At 44.2% G+C, this 15918-nt stretch overlaps 1 protein-coding gene and 1 long non-coding RNA gene across 3 annotated transcripts in view; one reads left to right on the top strand and one right to left on the bottom strand.

Moving 5' to 3' along the window:
* Positions 1-182: 182 nt before the first annotated feature.
* Positions 183-10564, bottom strand: LOC133278979 (uncharacterized). 2 transcript variants are annotated; one of them, XR_009746741.1, is made up of 4 exons: positions 10476-10564; positions 7315-7347; positions 6694-6742; positions 183-1304 (listed from the first exon to the last, which is right to left on the bottom strand). It is a non-coding gene; the product is annotated as an uncharacterized LOC133278979 (long non-coding RNA). The 2 variants fall into 2 exon arrangements; XR_009746740.1 differs by lacking the exon at positions 183-1304 and adding an exon at positions 4452-5040.
* Positions 10448-15918, top strand: part of LOC133278978 (alpha-2-macroglobulin-like) — a 41410-nt gene continuing 35939 nt past the window's right edge. The window contains exon 1 of the mRNA XM_061472306.1: positions 10448-10579. Coding sequence (XP_061328290.1) covers positions 10494-10579 — 86 coding nt within the window. The 5' untranslated portion in view covers positions 10448-10493. The remainder of the gene's footprint in view (positions 10580-15918) is intronic.

The following is a 15918-nucleotide window of genomic DNA, read 5'->3' as shown; positions in this document are numbered from 1 at the left end:
AGAGTTTGTCCAAAAAGAGGTGATGAACCTGGATCATGATGCCTTGCCCCAGCCACCAGCAACAAGCTTCCCTCTTTTCCTGCACCTCTTGTCATCACCCACTTCATTACACTTGGAATCATGGTGGTTTCGCCAAACACAAATGCTCTTTGGTTGCAGCATTCCAGAGTTGGTGGGTGGGTGGGTGGGTGGGTAGGAGGAGCATGATCCAGGCAATACCAGAGCCGTCTCAGAGGGGACAAAGGGACAGGGAGGCATGGCTAGAGATGAGGGAGCAGAGCAGCATCAGGAGGGCTCAAGAGAGAAGTATGGATGCAGCTCCTCTTACACAGGAGCAACAACCTGGCCAGCAGCCTTGCCTACCCCTCCCATGGCTGCAGCTGCTTTGCTCACAGGCAGAGGGGTCCAGCCCCATGCTGGCTTATCTGCAGTGTACTGGGGCCATCCATCATACAGGACTGGGGAGAAAAGGACTAAGCTGTCATGGGGCTGAGGGGGAAGGACCAGCCATGCAAGAGCATGAACGAGAACTGAAGCAAAGATGCAAACTGTTCAAATGCTGAGGAATAGTATGTTTTTTGAAGGCATCCATTTCACCAGGTAACTTACTAAAATTGTGTGTGGACTTGAGTTTTTCATTTTTACCAGTGAAAATCATGTCAACACAGAATATCTCTCTTCCCACATAATTTTTTTTTTTTTGCAAAAGGTACTAAATAATTTGAGTCGGTGTTTCTGAGTTGCTGAGGCCTGGCTCATGAACAAACAAAATGTCTGAGTCTCCACAGGCAGCAGGGTACCCAAGTACTCACAGCATCCATTAGCCATGTGTGAATTTCAGAATTGCACAGGGCTGGCCATGCAGGATATGCATGATATTGCTGTTACAAAAAGCCATTTGATTAAGTTACACAGATGAGGAATTTGTGGGGCATGAAACTGTTTTGGGTAGAGTGCAGATTTCCCTGCTAAGTTCCAAAATTGAAACTTCACTGGCAGCAGAAGGAAAGCCAGAAAGGCTGTGAATTTTGCTTTCCTGACACACCCCAAACCGGAGCAACCATCTGGATTTGAATGAGCATCAGACTGGACTACAGCAAGAGAAATCAGTAGTTACAGCAGCAAGGCTGAAAAGGAAAGCAGGCTGAGTGGATGTGGGTACAGGATGTTCATCTTTCTGAGGGATTTGAGGCCAATCAATCAAGGCTTCAGCATCTCACGTGGAACTCATAAAAGTCCCCCTAAGGTCTGGCCAAATGTTATTCTGTTCAGCCAAACATCATTTTCTGGGAATAAACAAGGTCCTGAAAAAAAAAGCAAGCTGCATTTTTATCATTCTTTTGGAATTTTCTTTTCCTCTTAGGCCAAACCTGAACTATTAAAACATCAAGTGCATATTTCCCACTGCAGACTCTTCCTCTGCAGGCTGAAAATGTAATGTTTATTATGTGATTTCATCCTGTAACTCAAAAGATACTTGCTGCTTGCAGACAGATCTAATGAACATCCCATGCTTATGTTCTTCCTCCAGATTTTTACATGTAGATCATGTTCTCCCTGGCTCCTACTCCCACAAATAACAGCAATATTCCTTAAACCGCATTCCAATACCTCCCAGATTTCTGGAACCTGTGTGTCTCATTTCAGTTATAGGTTTTTTTGCGCCTGAAACTGAGACAAGTATATTTATTGTTGACTGAGCAAGATGGGGACACCCACTAGACTGAATGTCATTTCTTCCTCTGTAATCTGATAATCGTGAGGGGTCAATTCAATCCTGGAGGCTCAGGGAGTGTTCTAGGTCTCAGATGGTCAAAACTACTTCAGTTTTGGCAAGACATTCAGGTTAAGCAAATTCTGTTTCCCCAAGTGATAAATGCTCCATTCCTGGCAGTGTTCAAGGCCAGGCTGGACAGAGCCTTGGGCAACATGGTCTAGTGTGAGTTGTCCCTGCCCATAGCAGGGGGATTGTAACAGGATGATCTTGAGGTCCCTTTCAACCATTCTATGATTCTGTGATTCTATGAAGTGTGAAAAAATCAGGCTCACTGGTCCAAGAGATGCCCTGAGCTCCTATATACTGGTTTACTGTGCTTGGTATTGCATATCTCAGTTTAAAAAAGCTACCTGAGAACAGAGACAGATACAAGTACCCACTGAAATGGTTGTGCAGGTCCTTGGACTGAGTTAATAATACTGTGAGAAATGGGAAATTCAAAACTTTGCTATGGTTGTCTGCCAGTGCCCTTGCAGCAGCTCTGCAGCTTCTGTATGTTGCTCTATTAAAAGCTATCCTGAAATGCAGCTTCTTGTGAATAAAAAAGACATACCAGAGTATAATCACATGAGAATGTCTTGGACTAAATTGCTCTGTCAAGCTTACTTCTCTTTGTGTTAAAGCCTTCTTTGTAGAGTTTAGTTGTGGAATGGAAATTGCTTTGCTGCTTATGTGGAGTTTACACTGAAGGATTTGCTAAGGGCTGATGCCATGGCCTAGTTAAGAAGAAGAGGACTCACAATTGTTATGGAATTACAATGTTCCACACTCATTCTGGAAACTGAGTATAAGCTTTTTTTACTGTAGATGTTGTCTCATCCACAATGTGGGCAGCAGGATGCAAAATTTAGAGAAAGGTGAACTGCAGTGTAGCAGCATTCTCTTGCTCAGGTTCCTCAGTTGCCTAGCTAGCATTCTCATTAGGCGAAGGAGTCCTTGGTCCAGGAAATTTGGTTGCTTCATCTTTAGACTCAAATCCTCTTCTGTCCCTGCAGTGTCACAGGTAATAGTGTCAAGCTGTTAAACAATGACACAGCAACAGCTCAGCTCTATGACTTCTTTTATTTTCCAGATCTTGTTACCTACTTGATGTTCAGGTCTTCTCCTCACCACCTTCCCTCTGTCAAATATGAAGTCTGAGTGATGACCAACCAATTCACTCATCAGAGAAGACCTGCAATGTGCCAGAAATGTGCCAATTTCTTCAATCAAGAAATGGTGAGGTGTCAAAATGCCTGAGGAAACAGCTCAGCCTTGCTTTCTGATCTTTCTTTGATGAGTTCATTTGCCACCTACTTGGAGGACAATTAGGGAGGAACATGTCTGCAGCCAAATGACCCCCAACATCTGATTCATCAGACGGGTAACAGAAACATGGTCACATCTATGGCACCACTGGCTGAGAAATTCATAACATCGGCTAAAGGCTTCTTGAGCAACATCACTCATGTACTTTTTAATTTTTTATTCATAGTAACAATGAAAAATGTCCCCAGAAATGTTTCAAGTGGAGAAACAAAGTTGTGTCAGCTAGTCCAGTAGCTCAACGGCAAGAGAAAGCTTCTTTCTGCTCCACTACCTGAAGGGTCGCCTATTGAGAGTCAAGAAAAACCTAAATGCAAAGCATTAAATTGAATACAGGGAAACTTCTTGGTTTTCATGTTTCTGATCCTCTTGCAAGTGCAGCACACTGATCTCCTGACGCCTTTTGATCCTGCCCTGGAGTCCTCCATTCCCCTGACACACCAGTGCTGCTGCTGGGCAAACTAGGACCTCCTTTAAGAACATGATTTCAGCAGGGCTCCCGGACCTCAGGCTGTCACACTGTGCGTATAACCTAACAAGTGGGAGACTTAAAATGTCTTATCTGTGAGTGACGGCAGGCAAAATATGAGAGAGGCAGGCAGAGGTGGAGGGAGTAAAGAAATCACCATGCTGCGTATTGACAGGGCTCTGTGTGCATGCTATGAAAGTGCTAACCTTGCACATTTCTTTCTTTGGCTCAGTACCCACGAGGAGGTGAAGGCTGGGTTATTACCAGAGGCAATTGCATAACCATGCCACTTATTTTCTGCTTCACTAGAAGTGACCAGCTCTAGGCCCCACTGATTCCACTCTCTGTCTCTCCTGTCAAGGCAACGTGAGTCTGCACTCACTCAGAGAGCTGGGGTCTGTGCCATGATAAAGCTCATCTGGGAAGTCCTGTGCACTGAGTGTGGGATGCACAGCTGGATCTCTCCTCACTGCTTAAGCAAGGTCTTGTCCTGTTCCCTTCCAATCACTGATGTCCAGAGCAGGGTGTCCCAAAACAGGAGGGAAGTGCAGTGGTATAATGCAGCCAGAGCAGGCTCTGTAGCAGGACACTGTGTACAAAGGGATCCTGATAAATGGCATGACCTCCATCTGCATCACAGCATTACGACTCATACCCCTTTCCCTGACCTGAAAAGCCAAACATGACCAGCTCTGCCCTGCCTATCAAGGTGCAACCAAAAAAAGCAGAGGTGCAAGGAAGGATTAAACATGACAGTATCTCATTTCCTTTCCTTGTACTCCATTAGGACTTCTTGTCTTGCTTTCCTTCATTTCAAAAACCCAGACAAACACTATCAGCTGAATCCCAGCTCCCCTCTGCGTGGGGGAAAGGTCCGTATCTTTGAGCATCAAATGACGTTTGGCTTAGCTGTGACACAGAGAGGGGCCTGGACTTATCCAATGTTACCCAGCAAGGCAGTAACTGAGCTAAGTGTAAAGCCCTTCCCTCCTGCTTCAGATGAGCCAGCAGGTTCTGTGCCTGAGGCCCCAGCAGTGCCAGGCCAGCTCTCCTCCCAGCAGGGCTGGAGGAGCGAGCCTCCCTGCACAGCCACCACAGCAAGCTGGTGTCGCAAGTACAGCGTGGTCCATCCAGCAGATGACATGGACACAGACTTCTGCTGCCTTCTTCTAGAAGAGCCATTGGGGGGGGCAGTGATTTGGGGTTTCACTTTTCTGTAGCTAAAATGAACATCAAATCTAGATAAAAACAATCTTTGAAACACCCATGCCACATGAGTACTGTCTTTTTCTCTGCTGGTGCTCTCACTCATGGCCTCGTGCCATGAAGCTTGGATAGTCTCTGGGGATGGCTATACCATGGCAACTCTGTGCACCTCTTCTGTTGCTTCATCACCCTCTGAGGGAAGCACTTTTTCCTTCTGTCTGCTTGGCATTTCTCTGTATGCCACTGTGCACCTCCAAAGAGCCTGGCTCCAACTTCATTCCACCTGCCTTGAACATCAAGGGTAGAAGTACCTTCATGAGATGCCTGTACTAATGTGAGGGGAGAGGGAGTCCAGGCAACAAAAACACAGCTAAAGCTAAATACAAAGTCTATATGCATTACAAAATGTGTTTTTATATGGTAAAGTTGTACCTGAAGAGTCATATGTCTCAAAAAGAGTATAGTTAATGGTGTCAAGCGCTGTTTTCAGATACATTTGTAAATGTTTTGGCTTTTTCTCTCTCCTTTGTCAACAGTCTGAGTAATACAAATGTATAAATTAAAATAGGTTTCCATTTTTATTACATCAGGAATTATCCTAATTTCTCTGTAATATCCAATATCCAAAATATCTGTGAACATACAAACAGCCAGTTTATTTTGTATGTATTTTAAAATTATTAGGTAACATTCACCCATTCCTTTTAGCAGATTTAACAGTAGGATTTCAACAAATGATCATCCTCTGTGTGTACCATTCATTTTAAGTTTCAGACAGACACACTGCAGATTTCTCATGCTGGAAGCTTAACAGCCTTGGTTGCAGCATGTTTTGCAACATACAGCATACGTTTAAGGCAAGACAAAGTTTATATGTTTATATGATGTTTATATGATTAAGTTTAAGAACTTAAGAACCTTAAACTTAAACTTTACAAACTTTATATGATGTCTGTGACAATATAGCTGGGAAAGCTGAATATACTCTACTTTGTATAGGGCTTACCCTACAAATGGGCTAGCCTTACATCAAATATAGCTATAGGACTATTTATAAATCCCAGGCACCAATTTAGCTTGCAATTTAATCTCTGAAGAGCATTAAAATAAGAGCAGTTCATTGATGCCTTTGCCATGCCTCAATTTACACATTTGTTCACATGACACCCCAGGAATATGTTATATTTGGCAGCTCAGCTCTCTGTGACTGGGAAAGACAGTTAATCTGCCACCAGGCCCTTTATCTCTGGTTAAGATCTTCAATAGGCTACTAAAGTGGATCATCTGTATTTACTCTGATATTTTTAGTTTAATTTGAAGTTTACATTTTGTACATATCTACATTCTTTCCTGTTAGGGTGATGAGGCACTGGAATGGGTTGCCCAGGGATCTTGTGAATGCTCCATCCCTGGCAATGTTCAAGACCAGGTTGGACGAGGCTTTGGGTGACATGGTTTAGTGTGAGGTGTCCCTGCCCATGGCAGGGGGGTTGGAACTAGATGATCTTAAGGTCCTTTCCAACCCTAATGATTCTATGATTCTATGATTTTTATTTTTTTTTTTTCAGCCTTTAGCTGAGCAACTAACATGTTAACCAGAGTTGTAAATCTAAGTTTTACAGTGATTGTTTTCTCACCAGTCTCCATGCACAGCTGATGTAGGTACTGAAAAGAGATGTTCTTTTTGCTACATCAGCTCGTATCTACTAGGGGTTCTTGTGTGGAAGTGCAGGGACCACCTTAGGCACAATATCACTGTTACAAAGAACTGCTTCCTCAGCTTTTTTCTTTTAACACGACTCTTATTGAAAGTCAAAGGTTGAAGTTAAGTTTATTGTTTTGGTTTGGTTTTAAGAGCTGAACATTGTGTTACAGTCCTTGAAAAGGCAGAACAGGGACATAGTAAATTACAGGTGTCTTTCTTGAGATTTTTTACCTTTGGTGACAATGGTTCCAAAATTGCTTAAGATTGTAGACAAGGATTCCTGCAGATAAAAGTGTTGAGATAGTATTAAGGGTATTACAACCACCACAGATACCTTTTCTTCCTGCAGTTGCAGAGGCTGGTGAGCCACTGTTACTGAACAATTGGTTGTCATCTACAAACCTAAACTGTAGAAACTGAAAGGAAGTCAGAGGAAAATTGACCAGATTTGGGTAAGGTAATTAATATTGCACACTGAATATCTTACTTTATTTTCATGGGGAAATACGTTTTCTATAGCAGTCCTAAACTTGGAGATATAGGACACTTGATATTTTTCTATCACTTTTGCTAGGCAATGCAGAGAAGACTGTAAGGCTTATAGGAAATTTCAGAATAAGGTTTGGTGTGACTGGAACTTATCAATATTTATGGTGGCCTGTATTAGCTTATTAATTGCACTTCTTGTGCCCGTCAGTGCAGCTCAAAATAGTAAATTTAAAGTGCTGGTGGAAAGGAACCTGTGAAGGAAATACTGTGGGGAATTAAATGCTCCAGAAAATAATAAAGTAAAATAGTCATAATGATACAGCCAAAGTAGAAGTGCTTCCATGGCATCCGTTTCTTATTGACCTGGTGTCTTGCTCCATTTCAACATGATAGTACCTGGAAAGGAAATCCAGTGCATCAGCACATACAACTTACCAAGCAGTGTAACCTTTCTGAGATTTATCTACAAGTAAGGTAATTTCCCAAGTGCTCCTTGGAACAAAATAAAGTTTTAGAATAATTTCATAGTTTCATAGTTTCAATTTAGAATTGGAAATAAAGAAGTTTCAAATATCTTCTGTGAAACAGCTGAAAGATATGCTGCCTTTAAAAGTGAGAGTAAACGTGTGTAACCATTCACTTTCAAGGAGGATGAACCAAAATTAATTGTTGTCATTTACTATAGAAATCCACTACGCTTGGAGGGTTATAAGAAATTTGATATAGGCATTTTGGCTATATCAACCATTTATTGTGATGTGGCCTAATTTGAATTCTTTATGATTAACAGTTAGGTACAATGTTTCACTTAGGTTTTGTAGCAGCTTGATATGATTAAGCTCAAAGGACTAGTCCTTGAAGATAGTAGATAAACACAAATTGCCTGTTAATCTGTCAGGTACCCACTGACCTCAGACACATATGAAGTATTGTCATAAGAGGAAATCTCTTTGCTGTGGTTAAAATCATGACTCTCAATTCACCGAGGCCACCACCATGTATGGCAAAGATGTTGCATGCCCTTTTCAGCACTGCTACCTTTTATTAGACCAGCTAGTCTTGTTGGAAGAAGTAGCCAGTTTTTCAGACATACAATCTCTCCTTCAGGTCTGAAAAAGCACCCAGAAGCTTTCAAATTAAGTACAAGCTCAGACCACTTGTTCTGAGCTTTGGGAGAGAGGAACCATCTGAAGCACTAGTGGACTGCCTGAACTAAAGGGCAGTTAGTGCTTGTGGAGCAAAGTGGGCATGAGGGAGTCAGAGAGCTAAGTGGTTCCTGGGGTCGGAGAAGAAGGTATTTTACACCCCATGGACAGTAAATGGCTTAGGGGAAGGAAGTAGATGATAGTGAATAGGATCTTCACAGAATCACTGGTTTTGGTGACCCTGTAGATCTATTATTTCAGTTTTCCATGCTCATCCTTAAACTGTATTTTGCATGTGTCCATTCGGATTACTTTTTGGTTTCAGTTTACAGCAGCCTGAATGACAACAGGCAACTTGGGATGAGTTGTGTTCCAGCAATGTCCAGGGCACCACTGCTTTGAAAACTGCTATTTTCCACGAGTTATTTCCGGGAGAAGTCGAAGATGGGAGTGAGAGGACAGACGATAGGAGGCACTTCTGGAGAAAGCTCTGTTTATTACTTCATAGTTACACAACCACTTTTTAATCAGTATTTCCATCTCTAACTGATAATCTTAATCTTTTGGTTTGTGTGAGTACGTGTTCACTCCTTCCCCATATGACATTGATATAACACTTCCCCCCAGCCGACACTGCCTGCTTCCCGACTGTTTTCGTAACTTCTGTGGTTTATAAATGATGTTAAATTTTATTCCACAAGAGGCTGTGCCTGATTTTCTAACACCAGCCTGAAAATCCCTTTCATACCCAGACATCTCTCCTGGGCCTCTGCACTGCTCTTCCCTGTGTTTTTTCCGGCTACTACATCAGAGTCAAGGCACACTGTATAGCTAACATTCAGTCTTAACATTCACTCTTTTTCAAAGCTTACTCCTCAGACAAAGAGCATATAGGGCTGCTTGTGTTGTTGTGATCTAATAAGCTCCCTTGCACAGAACAGAGAACCTCTGCTGTTAATGTGGCTTCACAGGGACGGTTTGTGTTGAATCTTTTTTGTCTTCACAAGGGTCATGAATCTCTATAGTGCTACTGAGTCATTCCACTGCACAGGCACTGGAGGGCATGCTGACAGCCGTACAGCTGCAGTTTTGCAGGTTTTTGGGGGCTTCTGCAAAGCAGCCTCCTGGTTAGGGCTCGCAGGGAGTAGTCATAGTTTAGAGTGAGTATTTCTGCTCAATGACATGTTGGAATTTAGCAAGTTTCTTTTCTTACCAGATTGAACTTCTGGGTAAGATGCTACAAGCAGGGGTTTGCAGAAGACCCAAGTCAAGTGAGCAGCACTGTTTGCGAGTGACTTCTGTTACAAGCAAGACTCACAGCAGCACAGATCTGAATCTGGCCAAAGGAAGGAGGAGCCACCTGGAACACCTGAGACATCTGCACTCCTGGTAACACCAGATAACAGAAGATGATCACCATGCTGGGGAAGCAAGGATGTCTTCCAGCAACATGGTGTAATGTTTGTGCATATTCACAGTGGAAACAGAATTTACTTCCATATCTAGACTAGCACCCCACCCCAGTTTGGGTTATATTCCTGACAGATTGCCTAACCCATAGCAACTTTATTAGCAACTCTGTCAGCAAACTACTGCAGTATTCTGTTAACATAACATGGGCAGTGTTTCTCTGTGTGTGCTTCATTTTGTTCTGAAAATACTTATAAATCTGGCTTGGGGCTTCAAAAGATCACAGTACCCCATGTTAGAGTGTTGTGATTGGATGATCTGACCAAAGGGAGTATTACCTTATGTTGAACATGGTTAATTTCAAAGAATCATAGAATAGTTTGGGTTGGAAAGTACCTTAGGATCATCCACTTCCAACCCCCTGCCATAGGAAGGAGTACCCCTTCCACTAGACCAGGTTGCTCCAAGCCCCATCCAACCTGGCCTTGAACACTGCCAGGGATGGGGCAGCCACAGCTTCTCTGAGTAACCTGCGCCAGTGCTTCACCACCCTCACAGGGAAGAACTTCTGCCTAATACCTAATCTAAAGCTACCCTAAGAGAAGGCAGATTGTGTATTATGCTGCCTTGAGATGAACAAAGCTTTCCCCAACACTATGGATTTTGGTGGGTTAAAGGAAGCAGGGTTTGAATCATTCAAAGATTTCTCATGTAAGCAGTATCCAATAAATACCCTTCCCCCACTTGGAAAGTCTCTGGGCAAATACTGTCCCTCTGTTCCAGCTCCTCCTTGTTGCTGCCTCTCCCCACTTCCGGATGGGCCCTGGCCCCCAGCCCTTATCTCCTCCAGCCCCTGGGCTGTTTGCAGAAAGCGGTTATAAAAAGGCTGACGGAGCAGAGAGTGGAGCAGAATTACAAGGTGCAGGAAAACAGCAGCACCGGACCAGACAGTGTATCTACTTGACTCACCACAACCTGCTCTGCACCATGGGGAAGAATGGGCTGCTCAGCAAACCAAACATCTTCCTCCTTCTCCTCTTCTTTCCTGGAAACAGCTCTCCTACCACAGAACCGTAAGCAGCACATGTGCAAGGGGTGGGGGGGTGGTCTTAGCGCAGCTTTTTCCTTCTATTTTCTTCCTTTCTGCCAAACAGCGGTGCCAGTTTCTTCCATTGATGCCTGGCATCCCACTACCAGCCAAGCCCTGAGCTTCCTGAGCAGGGAGCTCTGCCAGTGCTCCCCACTCCCACACTGCAAACCCCTGCTTGTTCAGCCCTGGGACATGTACACCTATCCCCTTCCAGGGCTCACACTCCTGCCCTGTAGCTGCCTGCTAGTCCAGCTCTGGCTCCTCACAGCATCTTTGCCTGAGTATATCCTTGCCTACAAACCTTTAGGTCCCTAGGGTTTTGTGGACATGATGCTAGAATCCCTGCAGTATCCTTATTTCAATCGCTGGGCTGTTTCTCTCTGTTCTCTTGTTGCTTTCAAGCCAGTTCGCTCCCCTTTCTCCTGCTTCTTTCAAGCCACTTTGTTTTCCTTGGCAGCATCAGATGTACTTGTTCCCAAAAGAGGATGTGTGACCTAGATTCTCCTCTTTCAGCATGGAGCCTGGCACTGGCACCCTCCCCTGGGTCGTCCACCCCAGGGCTCAGCAGATCAGCAGCATGGCTGCAGTGCCTGCTCTACTGCGGAGAGGGGAAGCCCAGGGAGGCACAGGCTGGCTGGAGTCTGGCCTCCCCATTCAGCCTCCCCTACCACAGAGGGTTGCTCTGAAGCCTGTAGTCTGGACAGGAGCAGCCTCTCTCCTCAGACCCTGGCTGCTGTCACATATTGTGCCTCCTGCTGCGTTGTGCTGGCAGAAGTGCAGCCCTCACCACCACCATTGCAGCTCTTGTAATGCTTGCAACAGGGCACTTCAGTAGTGCTAGCAGCTGTAGCAGGAAGGGCAGCACTACCGCTGCTGCTTGCTGTGTGGTCAGAGGTGATGTAGTGACCAACTCAGACTGAAGGACCTTTCACTCACACTGTACCATCAGCCCCTCAGTCATCTGCCCTGTCTGGGTGCTTCTGGGACAGATCAGCCAGCAAAGTCTGCTTTGAGGTCAGGCAGAGGTCTCTGGTGTCCCTACAGTGATCTGATGCAATTAATTAATGATTAATTATTTTATTCATACCTGCCCAAGATCAGAGGGAAAGGGAATGAATTTGCTCAGACCCCTCCTCCTATGAGCAACATGCTGCTCTTTGTCCCTGACCTGAGCCCCATTCTGGGAGGGGAGAAGAAAAAAAGGCAAAAGGAAGAGGTGAGGAAGAGAGGGGTGTAGCTGGGATCCACAGAATGAAGACAGGAGCCTCACAGGGAGGCAGCGGAGTCTGAGCAGTCAATTTCTAGGTAGTATGAGGGTAGTGGTTCTAAGTGCCGCAGGGTAGGTCAGATGTTGAAGGGGAGCCAGCCATGAGCTGAGACAAAATGAGGCTTCCAACTGAGATTTGCTTACTGTGCTCTGCACAAGTAGGAGTTTTCTTCGAGTAGCAACAGTTGCTGCTATTTCTGTCTCAGATGCGTCTGGCTGCACAGGAGATAGTTACGTCTCAGACTACGTATTAGAAAACCTATTCTCCAAGTTAGGGCAGCACTGGAACAGGCGACACAAGAAAAATGGTGGAAATTCTATCTCCTGAGCCCTTTGCAATGGTCCTCTTTGGGAGAGAAGTTGGGCTTGAGACATCCAGAGGTGTCTTGCAAGCAAAAAATTCTATAAGATACTACAGCAAGATGATTTTTTTTTCTTGCTCCTGGTCTGTGCTGGAAGGATTCAACAGGAGGTATTGTTCCTCTGTTCTGGTACGTGGTTGTCCATGCAAGCCATTTTACTATGCAGTAGACATTCCTGGGAATACACTGCATATGGTCGGAAAGGCAGGGTCGTGATGGCACTTGAATTGGCACGTATAGTTTTGGATTGGTGGAGCTGATGAAATTCAGTGCCTTCTTTGGCTGGGCATTTGTTTTAGGAGGTTGCTGAGTCAATACGCAGACATTAGTCCATCTTCAACTAGAGTATTACCTTCTCTATGTAGACAATCTCATCATTTTTGCCTCAGCCACTTTCTCTGGGTCACCTACTGTTTCTTGATGCTTGCTTCTGACAGAGTCACTGCCTCTGTTGTCAGAACAGTCGGCTGTATGTAGGGAGCTGCCGAAGTCTCTTTTGGCAGCTCAGATGCTTTTTTGTCCTGGAATGTCTATACATGGGCTTTGTGACCCAAGTTATTTAAAGCTCTCACAGAACTTTAATTCATGTATCTCTTTTCACCAACACATCCCAAAACAGCTAAAGGGAAGTCTATAAACAGCATGGTTTATATCCTTGTTTTCAAAGGCAGGAAAGCTGGTGTAGGGGGAAGGTCTGTGCATTGGCCAAAATTTCAGCAGAACAGTGAACAGGAAGAGGAATGAGGCCAAACTCCCCACAAACTAGGTCACACTGTCCCTTCAGCAGATGGGACGTTACAGTCAAGTTGCCAGTGCCACTGAGAGAGGGTAGGGGAAATCAGATTCGGGGAAGCAGGCACGGGGTGAAGCTGTGGTGAAAAGGCTGTGGAGGAAGAGGAGCACTAAAGCAGATAGTCACAAGCTCTAAGTCACTCCTGGGGTGGCTGAAGCTCCCTCCTTTCACTGCTTCTGCAACAGCATGACCAGAGTTGCCATCTGGCTTCTCACCACACTTTATCCTGTTGCTTGGTGGTGAGGGAAACAGAGGTACCGCCTGGGTCCCATTGCCTCCACAATAGCTTTAGGACTTCCCAAAAGCCCAGATCTCAGGCAATAATTTAGCTCTGGATGGGCATAGCTATGTTTCCCCAGGGCTGGCACCATCTGGCACTAGCTTTCTCCATGGAAAAGTATGAGCAGTCCACATCACAGGTTTTGCCCTGTGCATACAGTGATTAATACACACTGCAGAGTGAACTTCCATGAGAACCTTCTGCTCTGGATATCTTGTGTGTTCACAGGGAAAAAGGAATACTAGGCCCATAAAAATGGTCCATCAGACCAGAGGACTACATTGGCTCTGTATCCTGTCTGTATTGGTGGTCAGTTGTAGGTACTGAGGGACTTTGCTGAGGAGCAAGGCAAGTACTGTGGAAATAAGTTTCCCATCTGCTGAAGACTTAAGGAGCTCCTATCAAAAGTTCCAGGTTTTACTGTGGCAGAGATTACACCTCTGCTGCTATGTTTTCTAGCCAATTCTGGGCAATTAATTTACCCAGGACATTCTTAATAACCTTCATATCAGGAGTAGCTGATCTTGCCCTTAAGAGCCTCATACCAAATTTTATGTAGCCGGTTCTATAGGGCAGGTAACATATGCCTTCCTTACTGGCAAGTGGGAATTAACAGCTTCTTTTGATGGCCTGAACTTGGCTGGGCATGCAGGTAAGGCTCTAATTATCCAACTGGGTTATATCCAGTTGGCAACTGCTGGATGCTTTTCATCCTCACAAAGGGAAGAACAGTCTGCTGCTGTCTATTACCTGATACAGCCTAGGCATACTGCCCTTCTTGGACTCAGGAGCTCAAGAGCCATGGACTGTCCACACCAGAATCGTGTATTTGGATTTTACAGCAACTGGTAGCTTGAAGTTTCTCAGTTTAAATTTGTACATTAGCAAAAATGTTTCTGCTCCCTTCTGTAAGACATCTGTTTAGTATTTTCACGTGGTGGTGTTTACTACACATGTTGTCATGGGTGATTAACAAACCATATTTTCTTCTGTGCACATCATGACTTTATGTCTTTCTGATGTGACTTTTTCCAAGCTGAAGTATTAATCTATGCAGTGCCTTCTTTTATGAAAAACATTCCAGATTTCATATTATCACAGCCATCTTTTGCTGAATATTTTCTTCTAAATCCATTTTTTAAACGCATGACATATGTGAGATGTGGAAGTACCTTACAATTATACAATGGCAAAACAGTGCATTCTGGTTTGTCCTCTTTTCCTTTCTGAATGCTTCCCTACAGTCCATTTGTTACTAACTGAGAATTTTGCAAGAGTGATATGCAGTACTCATGTCTAAGTGGTAATAGCCCACTTACTGATACAGCGTATACACGATACTATATACACTGCTGGGCTAAATTTTTTCATAGAAAAAAAATCATAGAATCATAGAATGGTTTGGGTTGGAAAGGACCTTAAGATCATTCAATCCCAACCCCCCTGCCATGGGCGGGGACGCCTCACACTAGACCATGTTGCCCAAGGCTCTGTCCAACTTGGCCTTGAACACTGCCAGGGATGGAGCATTTACCACTTCTTTGGGCAACCTGTGCCAGTGCCTCACCACCCTAACAGTAAAGAACTTCTTCCTTATATATAACCTGAACTCCCCTGTTTCAGTTTAAACCCATTACCGCTTGTCCTATTGCTCCAGTACCTGATGAAGAGTCCCTCCCCAGCATCCCTATAGGCCCCCTTCAGATACTGGAAGGCTGCTATGACGTCTCCATGCAGCCTTCTCTTCTCCAGGCTGAACAGCCCCAACTTCCTCAGCCTGTCTTCATACAGGAGGTGCTCCAGTCCCCTGATCATCCTCGTGGCCTCCTCTGGAATTGTTCCAACAGTTCCATGTCCTTTTTATGTTGAGGACACAGTGCTGCAAGTGGGGTCTCATGAGAGCAGAGTAGAGGGACAGGATCACCTCCTTTGACCTGCTGGTCACACTTTTTCTTCCTCTATAGAATATTATCTATTGATTATATTCCCACAGTGAAGTTTATTTGCCATTTTTGCTGCACAGGCCCACCATATGACAAAACTTTTCACAAATCTGTAGGTCAGTTTCCACAAATTCAGAAGTTGTCCAGTTCCCCTGGACAATTATGAGAAAATTGTATTTCCCACATCATTTAGAAGTCTACTGAAAAACAGGGGTCCCAGCACAGCCTCCAGAAATTTTCACTGGTTTTGTTTCTGATCTTTTAACCTTTGATAAAAGTTAAATGTTGTTCTGCTCTTTTTAACACTTTGTTTCTGATCTTTTAACCAATTAATTGAAGACAGAATTAATACTTTGATTTATTAGTAAAAACTAGTAACATTATCCAGTTTATTGTATACCAGCTTGGTTTAAGGGGCTTTTGTGAGGGGCCTTTGTTGAAAGCTCTTTGAAGATGCAAGTACACTTGTGTTACAATAAGCCACTGCTCTCTGAAATCCTTTGTGTGCTCATCTTAATAAGGTCCCAGACTGCAAGCACACACATTTTTGCTCAGCGTGAAAAGGATTTGGAAACCTGGATAGGCAAAGACAGGAGCAACCAGACAAGTGGGTGGTTTTTCTCAACCCTAAACCTGCTGAATTTTCAGCCTCTTTTAGCTAATGCTTTTGAGTCTCA

Source organism: Pezoporus flaviventris, unplaced genomic scaffold (assembly GCF_033815535.1).
Source record: "Pezoporus flaviventris isolate CSIRO_AGI_PZ_B2104156 unplaced genomic scaffold, CSIRO_AGI_Pfla_v1 ptg000070l, whole genome shotgun sequence".
Taxonomy (NCBI): Eukaryota; Metazoa; Chordata; class Aves; order Psittaciformes; family Psittacidae; genus Pezoporus; species Pezoporus flaviventris.
This window is presented reverse-complemented; position numbering and strand designations above follow the sequence as displayed.